Source organism: Seriola dumerili, unplaced genomic scaffold, assembly GCF_002260705.1.
Source record: "Seriola dumerili isolate Sdu_G_001 unplaced genomic scaffold, Sdu_1.0 BDQW01000068.1, whole genome shotgun sequence".
Taxonomy (NCBI): domain Eukaryota; kingdom Metazoa; phylum Chordata; class Actinopteri; order Carangiformes; family Carangidae; genus Seriola; species Seriola dumerili.
The window spans coordinates 9,288,661-9,306,328 of record NW_019174323.1 but is presented as its reverse complement, the minus strand read 5'-3'; the positions used below and the strand labels follow the sequence as shown (position 1 = coordinate 9,306,328).

The 17,668-nt window shown below is 38.7% G+C and overlaps 2 protein-coding genes across 2 annotated transcripts in view; both read right to left on the bottom strand.

The window, feature by feature from the left end:
* Positions 1–535: 535 nt before the first annotated feature.
* LOC111220343 (dnaJ homolog subfamily C member 7-like) lies at positions 536–9,907 on the bottom strand. The gene is made up of 14 exons (XM_022743402.1): positions 9,827–9,907; positions 6,446–6,534; positions 6,036–6,160; positions 5,765–5,878; positions 5,529–5,603; positions 5,129–5,247; positions 4,782–4,935; positions 4,443–4,607; positions 4,107–4,198; positions 3,934–4,007; positions 3,684–3,830; positions 3,434–3,589; positions 2,048–2,122; positions 536–1,925 (listed from the first exon to the last, which is right to left on the bottom strand). Exons 1-14 carry the CDS (start codon positions 9,895–9,897, stop codon positions 1,888–1,890), a joined length of 1,494 nt encoding a protein of 497 aa, XP_022599123.1. The 5' UTR covers positions 9,898–9,907; the 3' UTR covers positions 536–1,887.
* Positions 9,908–12,498: 2,591 nt separating this feature from the next.
* The window catches only part of LOC111220351 (zinc finger protein 385C-like), a 40,844-nt gene continuing 35,674 nt past the window's right edge, over positions 12,499–17,668 (bottom strand). Inside the window, exons 4-8 of the mRNA XM_022743414.1 lie at positions 17,436–17,613; positions 13,844–14,221; positions 13,482–13,684; positions 13,206–13,304; positions 12,499–12,729 (exon numbers count right to left, since the gene is read on the bottom strand). Coding sequence (XP_022599135.1) covers positions 12,499–12,729; positions 13,206–13,304; positions 13,482–13,684; positions 13,844–14,221; positions 17,436–17,613 — 1,089 coding nt within the window. The remainder of the gene's footprint in view (positions 12,730–13,205; positions 13,305–13,481; positions 13,685–13,843; positions 14,222–17,435; positions 17,614–17,668) is intronic.

Genomic DNA, 17,668 nt, shown 5'->3' with positions numbered 1-17,668 from the left:
AATTTCCATTACGCCTGCTAACGCTTATTAAGATTTTAAGGTCAGTTTGATCCATAGAATATATGGTTTGATCATATATATATATAATCTATGGACAGTGGTGGAAGACAGTCATATCCTGAATTTAAGTAAATCAGTCAAAAGTAGAACTTTCACTTTTCTTAATTTTTAAGTGCACAAGTATCAGAAAAATGATCAACAAAATTAAAACTACTCATGAATAGCTCCTTTTCAAATTAGTGTATTATACATTATTGGATTTTTTATTGGAATATTATTACTGGTGCATTCACATTTAAATTTATACTTCTTTACAGTATATACTGGTAGTTTATTCTATAACAATTTATCAGAGTTTTGAGATAATTGTACATTTTGGATGGAAAATCTTCAGTAACTAGTTAATATGACAAATGCAGTGGAGTAAAAAGTATAAGATCTTCCTCTGAGAATAAAGTAGCAAAAAACAGAAACACTCAAAGTTTACTTAAGTACAATAAGTGCAATAAATCAATTTAAGAGAAAAGTCCAACAGTACAGTAAAAGACGAGCCTTTATTTACGCAATAAGAAAAGCATGTCTTGTTAATACTGTGACAAGTTCTTAAAAATGATACACAGATCAGTGACAAAACAATTAACAGAAACTTCCAACCTACTATCAGTGCCCCTTTGAACAGGTGGAACAAGAAGGAGATGGGCTGTACTGACGAAACATGCATGACAAGTATAGGTGGGTGACAGCTGGGTGTGACGGCATTGATGACATTAAACGAAATTTCTTTCATTGTTGACAGGATGATCATTTACTTGCAAAATTGTACTTGCAATTTACTGGCCAAACATGAAAAAAAGTTTTCATATGAAGTGACAAGTTGCTATACAAGCTGACTGTTGCCATTTCGAAATAGGATGTGGCTTACTCCACAGCTTTTGTTTTAGGTTTCACTGTGAGAAGGTTAACTGATCTGCTCACTCTGGTAAGGCACCACTTGAATTTGAATGGGACAGTGGGACAGATGAGTGATTGGTGCTTTCAACAGAGGACAATCTGTAGGTGTATGTATGCTGATTTTGGCCTGTTTCAGAAAATGAAACTCTGAGAGACAATGATGTGGAAATCATGTACAAATGGGTCTCTTAAAAAACGAGGAAGACGAAGACAATGGCATTCTGCTGCATACAGTCTAGAATACACAGTACAATAAATATAAATAGACTGAGGGAAGACTGAGGAAATAAAAGTTTATGGACACAAAATGCTGTACATTCGAATCAAATATACAATGCAGCATGGAGAAGAGGAGAAGAAACAAAAGCCCAGCAAGTCGATTCTATATTTGGCAAGTGAGCCAATAAAACCTGGACACACATTTGCAAGAGACCAGTGTTGTCCACAACAGGCTGTCCTGAGGTCAGTTTTGACGTTGAACTTCAACAGTACATTGCCTCTTGCTCAATAGACCTGCTGTCCCAGGAGAACCCTAAAATGTATGTCATGTTATGTTTTCTAAAAGATAGTCAACCATGATGCTTATATTTCCAAAGCTTTCCTTACTGATCACCTTTAGGAAGGTTGAGGCAGTTTTACAAGATTAGATTTAATTAGAAATAAGATTTTTGGTAATGACATGCTTTGAATCAGCTGATCCAAACTTCTTTATCTTCATTAATTTATAACTAAAGCCTCTGAATTGTCCTTCCCAATGTTTGTTAGCATCAATGTAAGGAGTAAATTTAGTAGTGAATGCAATAATCAGAAATCTCTTGAAAAAAAAAAAAAAAATGTTGGGAGATTTTGCAGGAGTATGAGCATTACAAAGTGACTGTGGGTCCAACTTGATTTTGTCCTCTGCAGGGCTGCCATTTTCCCACATGGTCCTTTGCTTTAGCCAAATTGGAAGAAGAAATTTCCTGGTCCAGAGTCTGGAAAAAGTAAAAAAAAAAAAAAAAAGAGAAATAACTTGGTTAATAGAAAGCACCTTCTCAAAGTGATTCTCCCATGTTTCAATAAACTTAAAAGGTGTTTAAACTGGAAAGAAACACACCTGGGCTGGAATCGAAACTAAATCCTCCACCATGGCCACCAAAGAAAGCCCTGAAGATGTTGTTGGCATCAAAATCTAGAGAGAAAGCAAAGGCAAATATGGTGGGATTAGCAGGTGATGATGGCCTTCAGGAACAAAATGGAAATTAAGATGACATAACTTTCAAAACTTAAATAAAGTGCTTAATACTTAAAAACAACTATGTATATCACAGTGAATATGGAAAAAAGATAAATTGGGTTTCTGCTGTTTTTTTTAAAATGTTTAGAGTGCAAATACTATCATTTGGATCATTTGCCTAAAAACTCTGCTCACTTTAATTAATCACAATCAATCATATTGATATAACCCTCAAACACATTACATAATTTTAGAAAGATTTTTGCAATGAAGTACATTATTTGTGCCAGTAAAAATGTTTAGAACCTGTGGCGCCCCCTAGGGACAGACGATCTTAAGATTTTCTATGTACTATCAGCTGGAATGGGGACATGTGCCACATTAGGTTACAACAGGCTTTTTTCACCGCATACATTCTGACTTATAGTAGGAAAAACACAGGTGCTCTGTGTCCCCGAAAGCTATGACAGTCTGACAGTGAGCCAGCATGCACAGTATCAACACCCTGAAACTTAGGTAGCCAAATGTAATTCAGCTATCCCATCCCCATTTTCTTCCGCTTATCCTCTAGCAGGGTTGCGGGGGGGCTGGAACCTATCCCAGCATCTTTTCGGGCGAGGATACACCCTGGACAGGTCGCCAGTCCATCACAGGGCAAACACATATAGACAGACAACCATTCACACTCACAGCCACACTTACGGTCAATTTAGAGTACCCAATTAGCCTAGTCCCCATTTGCATGTCTTTGGACTGTGGGAGGAAGCCGGAGTACCCGGAGAGAACCCACACAGGCACGGGGAGAACATGCAAACTCCACACAGAAAGATCCTGCGACTGAGCCGGGACTCGAACCCAGAACCTTCTTGCTGTGAGGAGACAGCGCTAACCACTGCACCACCGTGCAGCCTAATTCAGCTATCATTAATTGTATTATTTACACATGTGCTTTTCCTACTTTGACAAAACGTCTTCTGTGGAAAAAAAAGGCACATTTGATTTATTATAGTTACATAAAACAGACAAAATGGAACAGCATAGCAAATATCAACCTTTGTCCTGCTTGACGGTATTCAGTTTGAAGGCTGTAAAACTGCGGTGAAAATTGTATGAGGTTCCAAGAAAAATAGTCCGCTTTTTCCAATGTACACACAACCAAGATGGTCCCACAGTTCCTATCATTAACTGTTCTCTTCCATCCCACTAATGACCTGCAGGTTGAATGTAAATCCAGCCAAAGAAAAAAAAACCACAACAAGCATTTACCTCCACCATCAAAGCAGCCGTCATCCTCCAAGTCGTGCCCGTTGTCATAGCGGATCTTCTTCTTTGGGTCGGACAGCACAGTGAAGGCCTCGCCCACTTCTTTGAATTTCTTTTCCTCCTCCTTCTGCACCTCTGGAGTTGCTGCACTGTGGCGGTCTGCAAGATAATGATAAAATACAGAGACCTTATGATATACAACCATCAAATATAATCTAACATTCTGCATGTGGGTAAAACACAATGGAGCTACCTGGGTGATGCATGAGGGCTCGTTTGCGGTACGCTTTTTTGATTTCGTCCTCTGTGGCGTTCTTGCCGACCCCAAGCACCTTGTAGTAATCTTTCCTCTTGCTCTTCTTCAGCTGCAGCTGTGCGTTTTTCAGCAGATGCTTGTGATCTACAGCAATCAAATGAAAATCAAGCCATGTGAGTGTGTGTGTAAACATGACCAGGTAGTGAATCAGTTCAGACAATATAAGACAACTATGGCAGCAGCTTACCTGACGTTTTTTCTGTCTGGTAAACTTTTTCATAGTCCCGTACAGCCTCTTCATACTGCTCTGTGTCCATGAAACTACACAGGGTCACAAAAAGTCATTCAAAAACTGAACAATGCTAAACAACAAAACACACAAATTAGGGAAATCGTACTCATGTTGATTGTATTGCATACCACTGAGCTCTTCTTAAGTAGGCCTTGATGTATGTGTCATCTAGTTTGATTGCGCTGGTGCAGTCTTCAATGGCTTGATTCAGTTTCTTCAGCTGTTGTAGAGGAAGAATTAATGACAGTGAAATTACTGGACACAAAGAGCTAGAAAAGCCCAAGTGCTATGCAGGGTTGCTATTTTTAAGCAAATAATCAGATAGTATTATTGATCAAGGGTGATCAGTGTGACTGCCTTCCATGCAATTGCATACGATATCCTTGCTCTCTGAGACGTGAGGATACTGTGCAAGCCTATTTCAAAATATAGTACGTAACTTGAGTTGACTTGTAGTCTTTTACCTTTGCTCCTGCCGTGGCTCTGTTGCAGTAGAGTTTAGCGTTGGTCTTGATATTGTTGGGGTCTATCGTCAGGGCCTCAGTATACAGCTGGTAGGCAGCTTCATAGTTGTTGTTCTTGAATGCCTGGTTGCCCTCCTCCTTCTTGGCCTTTAAGGCTTTGGCATTCTGATTTAGGAAAACACAAAGTCCCTGTATTACTTTTAAAGAAATATTTATCATATTTCAGATTGGGTTATTTTACATATTCAATATTACAAATTTCAAACAAAAAGGAATTGCCATACAAATTCCTGTTTCTCAGTACAAACCTTAGTCAACCACACAAAATGACAGTCTTACCCTGCAGGCCAACCGGGCCTTTTCATGGTCAGGTGCCATGCGCAGAGCCTGGACAAAGAACTGTACAGCTTTATCGATGCAGTCCTCATAGTAAAGACACAGACCTCGAACGTACAGTGCGTCTGCGTTCGTAGAATCCATTCGCAGGATATCACTGTAAGAGAAAATTTTGTTTAAAGAGCAGCCATGAAGACCTCTTACTGGAAAACTACTAAAACAGCCCCTGTATTTGTACTTAAGATAAAATAATGACAGGAGAAAAAAAATTATGTCACTGTAACAAAATAATCATACACCATTAACCTGTTTCACCTGTTTCTTCATAATAAAAGCTCAATTATTCCTACCTTGCTACAGACTGAGCTTCTGGATAGCGTCCCAGCAGAGCCAGACACTCAGCCTTGAGGATTTTGAAGCGGTGGCAGGCAGAAGCCATCGCTAAGGCTCGGTCCATACAGTACACCACCTGGATCAGGACAAGAGCCACACATTACATCTGTTACACTCTATCATTACATTCAGACATGAGAAATGCAAATATCAGAGCTTCGTAAAAGCTAAAAATTTTATATGTTGCTTTTCCAGTTACACAAAAATTTTCAAATTGTTTAAACAGAAGATTTCTGCAAATAGTCTGTCAACAACTTAAGAAACTCTATGACTAACGGTCATAAAAATAGACAACACTCTGAGATGAGGAAGTACCCATTGTGAGTTTGGTGAAAACAAGGAATGGGTGTAAAATACCTTTCTGAAATCCCGCTTTTCAAAGCCAAAATCTGCCATTCGCTCGTACTCCAGGAGAGTTGCTGCATTCTTATCCTAAAATAAAATAGTCATCTATCAGCGCTGTCTTCAAAATGTGACAAGATGAGTGTGAGGATGCAGTCATGCAAATTAACTTCCATGACTGTGGTATATGATTCAAATGTTTGTTTTCTATTGTGATTAAATAAAATGAGAAACGTTTGGGTGATCCCCACCTCCTGCTGAGCCTCTCTGTTGCTGGGCTCCAGCTCCAGAACCTTCTGAAAGCAGCGACTGGCCGCCATGGCATTTCCCAAAGACAGATGGCATTTACCCTCGCGCAGATGCCCCTGTGTAACAGAAAGGGCACATGTCCCATGTGTAAAAACTGTGTAAAAACTCTACATATCCAACTCTGTTGTGAAAATACAACCAGGGTTTGAGGACAAGTGTGCAAAGCTGAGAATGAAGATGATGCCGCTGAGTTGAGTGTCTCTTCAAACTGACCTTCATGAAACAGTCATCCAGCCGCACAGCCTGCTGGGAGTCTTCAAGGGCCTCTCGAAAGCGACAGAGCATCATGAGGGTGGCTGCCCTGTTGCCATAATAACTTGCATTTTTGGGGCAAGTGTCTTAAAATGAGAGAAAAAAATCCATGTTACACAGGCACACTGAGATGTGGGTAGTCACCAACAGTAGAGATATCCTTCCAATATACTGAAAATGTGCAATTATGTATGAACATGTATTGGAAAATGCACTAGGATGGGGAGCAATGACTCAATTGCTAATAAAAATTTCACTTGTTATGATATTTGTTTTGCTGATTTGCTAAGAGATGTACAGCAGGTGTTCAATGGGTGCTGTGCACAACCACCCAACTACTGAAAAATAAAATTACTGAGTGGTAATCTCACCGATGGCCTTGGTATAATAGTTGAAAGCCTCAGAGTAATCTTTCCTGCTGTAGAGTGCATTTCCTTGCTCTTTGAAGCCTTCAGCCTGACTGGAAAGAGAAACGGAAACCAATGTCAATGCGGAACAGGTACTTTACTAAGATAAAACAAATCAACTGATAAGATATAAAAAAAAGAAATTATTCAGCAAGAAACCAGTCAAATTGTCATTTATATCGATCTGAGAATTTCTTGCAGGTTGGGCAGAGTGTGAGTATGTCTGAAGGGGCTCGAGTGTGGTGTGTTACACCTGGAACTGGGACAGCAGAGCAGGGTACACACAGTTCTGAAGTACTAAACATAGCAGTGAAATTCACCTGCTGCAGTCCTACTAGAGATGCCAAGTGCTAAAGGGTAAATCATCCTGATTCACATTAGGAAGACTCTACTGTTGTGTTGCCCTCTGTGTGTCGAAGCATTTAAATTCAGGCCACACCCAAAACAGACACGGTAGGCGTTTTCCTTCAACTGATGTAACGTCACTGACTAAGTACGAGAAAACTTGCAAAGGGAAGAGTCAGTGTTTGATAGAAAAAAGGGCTTGGTAGAGGCATGTGCCACAGTGACCAAGACCATAACGGATGCAAAAACCAAACCAAACAATACAATGAAAACAAATATATCAATACACAACATCAGTGATAAGGCACACACAGCTAAGAATATTTACTCACATATGTAAAGGTTGTGCTCCAGTGGCATAAGGATTACCTTTGTAAAAAAATTCAACCAAAAGTGTGCTTTTTGAGTCATCTTGGCTGGGTGCCCACTTCTAGAGAGAGTAGACACAGAACCAAATCATCTCCATTTATAGACAGTTTGTCTGACTGTGGACTGATCAATATCTAAACTCTTTGTCACCCTTTTCAGCTTTATGAAAATCAACAATTCTTGATCAGCAGATGTTTCTTGTGAACAGGAAACTCAAAATGTTTAAGTGTTTTTTTATAGGTCACAGTACCTCTGACCTGCACCTCCAACCTGGTTTCATTGATTGGACTTGGATAAATCCTGACTTATCTTTTGTTGATACTGTTACCCAAGGGGTACAAATACTTTTTCCAGCCTATGCTGTGAATGTTGGGATGATGTTTTCAATATGGACAAGAACAACACAATGATTTGTGTGTTATTAGTTACAGTATTATATGTAATTTCGAAGCACTAAAATGTCTAAAAATGACTAGACCTATGTTTAATATTTTGTTGAGTCGTGCATTTACATTATCACAAATGTTTCCAGCAATTTTCAACCGTAATGGCCTGTTTCATTTGGTTGCCTGTCAATAGCGTCATATCCCCCGTGTGCATGTCGGCGTTGTGGTTTTCTGCCAAAAGCGGTCAAAATGGACTTTTCTATCCAGTTTTAAGTCACATTTTAAAGATATACTTTATAGATCTTGGTTGTTTTTAATTATATATTTAAACCATATGGAGGATTATACTCATCTGACCTCTGAATCATTAGTTAGCAGACAAGCCAAGCAAACGCTAGCAGCAGCTCAACTCCACCCTCCAAAACATCCTGAGTCCACAGAACAGTGTTGGAAAAACACAGATTTTTAACATGAACCTGGTTTATTCTGCATTTTTATTTAATTGAATCACCTAGTTGTATGTTTTGGAACAAAGGAGACCTCTGCGGATAATTCAGCTTCTGGTAAAAGCCTCCTGAACATCTGGATCATAAGCTTTCAGAGAAACAAACTGAACAAACATTAGTGGCTGCAGCCCCTTGAGGACGATTTTTAACGTGAAGCTATTTTATTTAATGTTGTGACCAGTATTAATGACCTGGTCCATTTGTTTTGAAGAAGAGAACTTTGGAGGACACAGGGGAAATCCTTACCAGTCGAATGTGACTGCAACGATGGCAATGGTGGTGAAGACAACTCCCATGATCCCATGGTATTTCACAACATCACCAAACATTGTCCTTTGTTACTGCTTTGATTGAGAGAAGTTACATACTGTGCATTTAAAATAGATTTGTCTTTGTTCATAATTGTAACATAATTGTAAGATCTGATTATTTTCTTTCGGGAAAAATTTATATGTAAATGGAGGTAATTCTGAAGGTTTTACTATAGTAGTCACAGTGATGGTCTAATGCTCATCTGTCCATGTGGCGTTTTGTAGATCCAGTTGTGTTGGAATCCTAATAGATTGTGGTCTTTTGGAAATATATATATATATATATATATATATATATATTGTCTTTGAATATGATTTAAAATTTGGTTCCTGGTTATCAAACTTTAGTACTAACATTCTTCTATATAGCATGACAGTAACACCTTGATTTTCCTGCTCAACTTGGCTCAGACAGACTGACTGTATTCAAACCTTACAGCTAAACCATAATGATCCTTATTGAGACATTGACAACGCCCTCATTCTCATAACTTGGATTATTTCAGTGCTTAAAAACACATATGACATTTTTCTGAGCCTGGAAGGGTCTAATTTTCATTGGTATTGATTGTAAAAACTGAAGTTATACACATAATATTTTTTATAATAATATATATTTTATATCTCATTATATGTATTTTTTCTTAGAACCACGTTACTTCACTGTTGAAGTGAAACACAAAGTGTACTTGCGATGACCTGCCTACCAAGCTGATTCATTAACATTAGCTAGCTAAAGCCGCCAGACGTTCATCGTTATTTTGCTAAAACTATTGAAAACGTCGTTGTTTTATCAAGGAATCTTCTTTTTTAAATAACTGAGATTTGTTTAGATGTTTGGGCAGTAGTTGTAACTTCATCTGAGAGTTGAGCACCAAGGCTAGTTAAGGGCTAGCTACCTGCCTGTCTCGTATGGAAGTTTCTCGAAAGAGGAGAGGCACTAGCTGCTGAAAATACAGCAAGAAACTGTATTGATGCTTAATTTCAAATGTTAAGATTAAAAAATGTAACCGTACAAGCAGATTAGTAAACCTGTGGTTACCTACGTGAGTTACAAAATACAACAGTTTTTGGATGTCTTTCCCGGAGCATGTGTCAGAACACTACAGTTCACTTGTTTTGAGAAGCGCTGGCCAGCAACTGTTCCGTCAGTTGCTTTTCAGAGTCCAAAATTTTCTGTATAATTTCAACCGCTGAAAATAACGCTAACGCCCGCCATTTATAAAAACCGCTACAGTAAAGATTTAGCAGAGTGGAGACACGCTGCTGCCGTTTTACTCCCGGCAAGCTAGCCTTGTTAGCTTGTCTCCGGGCTGACCGTGTTGTTGTTTCTGAGCCTTGTCAGCGAGCGGAAGGATAAATTCAGTCGGTTTATTTTAGCTTAATATGCGCAGCACAATTAAACACAGTGGATAATTATGTGTTTACCGTTCCAGGTCATCCTGGTTGTAGATTTGGGGCTCTGTTTCCACCGGCACGTCGATGTCAACAGCTGCCATTTTTTCTGGAAAGGACGAACGCGAACGCACGTCATTTCCGGTAGCAGTTTTTTATTTATTTATTTATTTATTTGAAACTAGGTCACTACAAATTTATTTCAAAAACATAACATGGGCGTTTCTTTTCTAAATTTACAATATTTTACATGTATTAATGTAAATCTGAGACTAAAACGAATATTCAAAAATTACTTATATTAGCTTTTCAAAAATTGTGTTTCAAAACAAAAAAACCGCAATGTGGTACTGTTTCAACCATACACTGTATATTTAACCAGCTTTAAACCTCATCTTATATCATGTTGCTCTGTCCTTAAGCATTAACCTATGGCATTAACCTATCTTTAAACCTAATCTTTGTATTTAGTTTTCAATCTTACATCCACCCATTTCACTGTGAGATCAGAGCTCACCTGAGAGCCTGCAGATCCAGCTGCCAAAAGTAAACAGCTGGACAAGCTGTAGCTAATTTTGCATTTAAATAATGTCCATTTTAAGAGCTGAAAAAGCACATTTGCCTACTTTTTCAGTAAAAACATCGAATGTACGTTCTATTTATGGTTCATCATCTCCTAAAATACACAACATTGATTGAAAATCAATCAAAGAGGCAGTTTAGCACAGTGGTCTTTGTAAACATGCAAACATGATTTATCCTTAAGTATCAGGTCTCTATCAAACAAACTAAACATGATTTTAAGCAAGGTCTGTGCATTAATAGTAATAATTTTAATATTACTATTGTTATGAAAAGCATGATAACTAATATTACTCATAATTTGTTGTTTGTTAAACTGTTATAAATGTATATATGCGCAGGGAAAAGCACTGGCATCTTCCTTCTCTTACACCTTGGGTTGTCCTATCTTGCTCTTGTTTGTGAAATACCACTAGAGGGCACCAAAGTATCATAAAATATAGGGTATACTCCTGTTTGAGGGACACATCAGCAATTACTTTTTCCTGGTCTCAGACACCATATTGTTTTGACTAGCTTAAGGGATGACAAGAGTCACTTTCTTTGTGTTGCTGTGGTTCAGTGTTTCACCACACATACAAGTGCAATTCATCTAGGCTAGATGATGCTTCTGACGAACACATTTAGGGTGCTACATTTGTTGTTTGTTTGTTGATCCAAAATAAATAGATTTTCTCAAAAATAAAATGTTCTGTGCTAATGATATTCGCTGACCTTTAAGTAATCTGAAATAACAACAGTATCATACTAATGATGTAAATTAGTACAGTGTGCCTGGATTAAAAACTAGTGTTTCTTATTTATATCTATATAGTGTTCTTTTCCACAACTATATTAATAAACAAAGTACTGTATACTCACTGAAAAACTATTATGAACCCTAAAAAGGCTCATGCATCAATATAAAGAAAAAAACAACCACAACTGTTTAAAAAAAACAGTACTATTTATAAGCTCATATAGAATACAGTATTGACATTTTAGCACATAATAATTTACATTATTGCAGTTGATGCACAGTTACACTAATCAATTTCACCAGGTGACAATTCAAAAATACATATTGCTTAGGATGATTCAGCACAATCAGGTGAGAGAAGGATTTTTGAAATGAAAGAACACAGTTTTTCAATACAACTCTATAAAAAAGACACGTTTAATAAAGACACATTTAAAAATGTGGTTACATTTTTTAATTTTGGACAACAGCACAAATCAGGCCGTCGCTTCATATTGCACAAACAGCATCAAGCTGTTGTAAAATCTTAAATCATTTATCTAACTGTCACCTGAAGATGTTAGAATGGCTCATGTCAAAGAAATGCAAGTTTCTTTTTAACTAAATAATGTCATTGTATGCATTACATGTAAGTCTGTCTCCATTTAGCAAGTATTCTTGGCATCATTATCATGGCGGTGGTTGATTGTCACCTCATAACACAGAGAGCAAGAGAGCAAAAAATGAATGTGTATATATCTTAAATAAACTATAAAGAAAAGGCATCCACATCAGGCAATGGCTGATGACATAATTTTGTTGAGATGCAACATTGTCAGCAATCCAAAGATATGGATCTCCTTTGTCTTTTCACAGGTGGAGGGGGTTATATGGAAGGAGCCATGGGAGATTAACACAATCTGGATTTTCCTCATTTAGATTTGGTTATGAAAACAAATGCAGGGATGAAGTATTATACTAGAAAACTCTGAAAATGAAGGAATTTTGGCAACAAACACTTAGTAACATTTACACACCCTAGTGTATTTGTCTATTATAGTCCTATAAGTAAAACTAACAATGCTTGTCATTATGGCTTCCAGAGGGGTCCTGACCCCGGGGAACATGCACTCAACAGTTTGTTGAGAGGAAACAGCTGAGTGATGGTCCTTCCATTTTTAAGGGAGTGAGACACTGGTCAGTCAGCGCTGATATCTCGATCCGCACCAGGGGATTGTGCATACTGTTCTCATGTCTTGAACCTGCCAAACTTGACATGCTGATATGCTGCCCTTGCTGTTGCTGCATAGTGTCCTGTTGTCACTCAGGGGTCCCCTGCTTTGTCCAGCTTTGGCCCTGTTAGGTCCACTCTACTGTAGGTCATCCATCCTAGTTTGGCTCATTGCTAGTAAGGAGAGAAGATAATGGGTGCATGTGTGGCCCTCAGAGGTCCTGGGGCAGGCCTGAAGAGCGTGGGGCTGATCAGGGGACCCTGTATGATGGCCGTGGGACCTGATGGCAGCCGTAGTGCCAAGGGTCCGGGCGCCATGGTGCACAAGGCAGCTGGATTGAGAGGGCTGGTCAGGAAACCTGCTGGCAGGGCCTTGGACAGCTGCTTCTGCAGGGCCAGTTTAGTCTAACACACAAGACAAAAGAACTTTTTAAATTCTACAAAAACAAAACTATAAATAGTAGCATTTTCAAAAATTTGCAAACATTGGCAATCATACAGTGTGTACACCAACTGTAGTGGCTTCCTAATAAACACCTACTGCTGTTCCATCACTCTTTTGAACAGAAAAGCTGAAGGTAACGGATTGTTAGAGATAAACTTCATTCTATAGCATCTTCAAATCTTGAGTTAAAACAAGTCACTTATTTTCAAATAGCACATACAGACACCTTGTTATTATTTGCATCAACCACTCACCAGCTATCAGACTTGCAAGTACTGTATGTCGACGTGCCAGGCAAAGCTTAACATTTGCATCTACTGAGTATATGTATGTACTGTTGGTACATGTTCTTTAATGGCAATGTACAACATGGGCAAAAATAAAAGCAATCAAATGTATGTGTATGTGTGTGAGTGTGTGTGTGACAAATTCTTACCGCTAAGACAGCACTGGGCTGTAGTTTATTATAGGGGGTGAACTTTGCCTTGACAGGCTTCCCAGCCAAACGCTCTTTATGTCTCCTGCTGTTCATGTGCTAAGAGGGGATAGGGATACACAGATCAGCTATTCAGTCAGGACATATTCTACCTACTAGAATATAAGTAATATATTTAATAAATATATAATATATGTCTTTTTAGTTGTCAGCGGCAAGTGGTTTATATAGAAGTAAAACTAGTCACATTCATTATATTTGCATAAACCCGAATACCTGCTTCAGCTGTGTCTCTGAGTTGACAGACACCTGGCACAATTCACAGTGAAAGGGCTGGCTGGATACACCAACAACCGCTCTGGTCTTGCTGCCCATTCGCTGCTTAATTCGACAGGTGGGTCTGGGCAATGATGTCATCTTGACCCTGCGTTGTGAGTGGCTGCTGTTCTGACCGTCCAGCATCTGTTTGTGCTTTGAGCCTGATTCAGCCAATCAGAAAAGAGGGAAAAATGTCATTTGACAATCTGTTAAACATAAAAGTTGATGAAACATTTCCATATCATTTTTACAACAAGGATCAAATGGCAAAGTGGCTCACAAATGTTAACTTAAGTGTTTTAGTATCATATAGGACATACCACTACAATGAGCCTCCAACTGGGAGCTGGAATTGACCGTAACTTTGCACGTAGGACAGTGAAGATGTTGTTTTTTGTTGCTCTTGGCCGCTTTAGCCTCGTCCACCTTCGCCACCTCCTCCTCACCTCCCGTGGAGCTTCCCTGAAGGTCAGAGCGTGGGGCTGAACCGGTGGCCGGGCTGCACCCGTCCACATGGGGACTCTCTGAGGCTAGATCAGAAAGCTGAGAGGCAGGGGGGACTTGTGGGGACAGCTGAGGAGAGCGGAGTGCGGAGGAGGAGTCCGTTGATGAAAGCTGCGAGGAAGAAGTATCTGCCAGTGAAGTCCCCTGGGCGTTTTCAGTTTGCTGGGCTGCAGGTTGAGAAGAGGTGCTTGGGCCTGAGGATGGAGAGATAAAAACAGAGGTTACACTATGACCCCATTTATATGTGATATTACAATATGATGTATATATTGATATCATAGCTGAATAAGGATAAACATCTATTAATGCAAAGTATACCATTATACTATTTTGGGGAAGACTACCTGTGTTCTCAGATGGTATTGTATTAAGTGCAGACAGAAACTTGGAGAAACAACCATTAATCTTTTGGATATTGACCAAACATTTATAGATATAGTTTTACATTTTGGGAAATACTAAGATTAGAGGACATATCTGTCCAATAAGTTTAAAACAACAGCCAGCAGCCATTATCATAGCTTAGCATAAAGACTGGAGGCAGGGGGAAAGAGCTAGCCTGGTTCTATCCAAAAGGTAAAAAGCTAGGCTAAGTGGCTGCTGGATATAGCACTAATGTTTTAGTCACTGAATACAATTGCATCTACATTATAGTGTTTAATATAGTGTGTATGTTATATGTTATGAAATGTTCATAAAGTGATCATAAATGCTAGTAGCAGGACTTACAGTAAATTATAGCATTCTTTTAAACTGAATTTTACATATCTACACATATCAATTAATGCATGTATTTCCAAATCCACATATAGTTTTTAAGCTTATAACATCTGATTGTTTTTTTAGCTTTGTGATTTCTCCTTTCTCCTACAAACTATTACATGTGTACCTGCTGTTGTGCATGGTCATCTGTGACATATAATTGCCAGTACAGGTAAAAATAAATCTATAAACACAGTTCTATAATATCATGGCACTACATGATTTCTACACAATCAAGTTAGAAATACAGTTTCTTGACAAATGCAAAAAGAGAAATATGACGTTCCTGTCAGTTGTTTTGTTTTGCCTACCTGTCATTTTTTTGTTCTGTTTTTTTCACATAACCTTGTTATTATACTTTTCTTTTTCATCCGCATCTACTTATTTTCCTTTTCTGCTCTATCATCTCTTTAATTTCCATATCTTTTCCTTCTTTTTTCTGCCATCTCAATCATTCCTCCTCCTTCCCTCTGTCTCTCTTTCATTTGTTCGCTCCCTCTGCTGAAGCTCCCTCTGTGACCATCAATCAACAACCATGGCAACTGCTGAATGTAACAAGCTTATCATTATGTGGTTAGAAGGAAATTGATAGGTGCTGGAAGAAAATGGGAGGGGGAGATCAATAATGAAAAGGAAAGCTAGACAGAGTAGAGAAAAGGAAGATAGCGAAATTTTTTAGTCAGGCAGAATGAGAAGCAGAGTGACAAATGACTGAGAGAGAAAAAGAGACCAAAGTCATCAAAGTTTTACAGCAGCTCTTTTATAGGTAGGGTTGCTGAAGAACCAAGAGCTGTAACATTAAGAATATGGAAAGGATCCTGAGCTGTGGCCACCATTAAGGACACTCATGTCCTTGGTATTTTGTCTGGAAATTTGTGTATTTTAACAAGCTAAAGTGCTGTTTACATGGACAATAGACAGTTACACATGATGTTTTTTACAGGCTGATACCAGTGTTTTTTGTTTTTTTTAAACACAGTTACAAAGTAAAGCTAGGTAATATGAACATGGTCAGTGAGGGCATATCGGAGCACACCTTCATTGTTTGCACATAATTGCAGTGCACTTTGCACAAAAGATAAAAATGGATAAAGTACAATATAAATGGGGTGGCCTTCAGACCTGAGGGGATCTTTTTATGATGACTTCTTCATTGGTTTCATTTCATCTCATATTAAATGAAGAATTATACAATGTTATTAACATTAAGAAGGTAAGAAACTAATAAGACACTAATTATTCCATAAGCATCTCTTTGCTTTGAAAGATCACACCAACTCAAACCATCACCATTTACATCTGTGATTAATTCGTAAACTTTTATTAAACTACTGAGCACTGGTCGCTGGCTCTTCTCCACATTCCTAAACCCTCAGAGCTCAGAGGAGAGGCTGGGGCCGCATGATATTCACACTCAGTCCCGGTCGGTTGTGGAGAGCGTTGCCAGGATGCATCAGGTGGTAGATTCTAGAAAGTCTAGATCGCCTTTCTCCAATATAAACCCTGAATAAACTAATTTCTTTTCATCTCAACCACAATAACTGTGGAGAATTGCGCGTGAGTAGATTTTTTTTTAAATCCTGTAATTTTGTGAATATTTTGCAGATATTTCTGTAAACAAAAGCTTCAGTGAACACTCATCTGTCTGGAGAGCATTTTGTTGCACCTCTGCTTCTGTCTTGTGCACTGAGCTGGGCAATAAAGTAGCAAAGCAACTTGCAAAGCAACTTTCACACTTGGCTAATCTTTAGAGCTGAGACTGTTAGTCAATTAATTGAAGAAAAGAAAATTAATTGGCATCAATTTTGCTGATTAATAATATGGGAGTTTTACTCAAGAAAAAATGACAAACATTTGCTGACTTTTCAAATGTGAGGATTACCTGCTTTTCAACAGTTCCATAACATCTTGAATTCAATATCTGAGTTTCAGTAAGACAAAAGAAGACATTTGAAAACATCACCATGAACCTTGAGTTTGAAGAAAAATTCTTGTTGCTAATGCCATTTAAATTCCAACATCTACACTAACAGTGAATCTTAAAATAATTTTGCAATTAGAAAGTTAATTGATTAGATTTGTGTTCTTCTGTTTTATTCTTTGCAACTGAAATTAGCCACTGCTAATGGCTACGCAGGCTCTCCTCTGGTCGTCCATGCTTCCACCTCTTCCCTCTTTTAATCTTCTGCTCTTAAGTGTGAGTTTGACATGAATCATGTAGGCACACAATACTCCTGCCGCTTTCCCATAATTTTCTACATCCTCTGACATGTCAATTAACAAAGTGACAACATATTTCATGATAGGAACAAGAAACTGCAAGTGAGAGTTGTGTTGAGCCGCTGTTGATTTACATGCAAAATCAAAATCAAAGGAAGCAACCCTACGACATCCATCGTCAGATTGCAGACTTCAGATGTCAAACTTCTCTTTTTAAGTGCTTTAAGGCTTCTCATCTTGCAGAATGTCTTTGCTTGATGGGAGCAATTACCTATCTGACAGAGCCAATGATAGCAGGACAGGTAATAGCTGGTAATTAGCCAGTTGAGTGACAGCAACCAAGCCTTAGTGCTTATGTCTCTCCAATTACCACTAATTACTCAGAGGATGGAGAGAGGGTGCTTTTAAAAAAAGAAAGATTTATACCTTTTTTGTCTTTCACATGTGAGTCCGTTGGCACCGCTCCTCCTCCCATCATCCCCCTCTCTCTGTCTTTTCCCGTTGTGGATGGACTGTGTCCGTTCCTCTGCCGGTTCCTTTGGGTCTCCAAGGCCTTTAGCTTGCGAGCATGCTTGTGACCTTTGTAGTGGGCCTCTGCCTGGGTCTGACCATCACATGCGCACACACATTCACACAAAAATATGTACAAGCAGGCAGAA

Bases quoted from the DNA above. Each gene is read 5' to 3' on its own strand.
- LOC111220343 (XM_022743402.1), bottom strand. From the start codon at position 9,897: ATGGCAGCTGTTGACATCGACGTGCCGGTGGAAACAGAGCCCCAAATC. The intron at 4,936-5,128 runs GTAGGAATAATT...TTTCTCTTACAG, and splicing joins GAAGCTCAGTCTGTAGCAAG to TGATATCCTGCGAATGGATT. The intron at 4,008-4,106 runs GTATGCAATACA...GACCCTGTGTAG, and splicing joins TACTTAAGAAGAGCTCAGTG to TTTCATGGACACAGAGCAGT.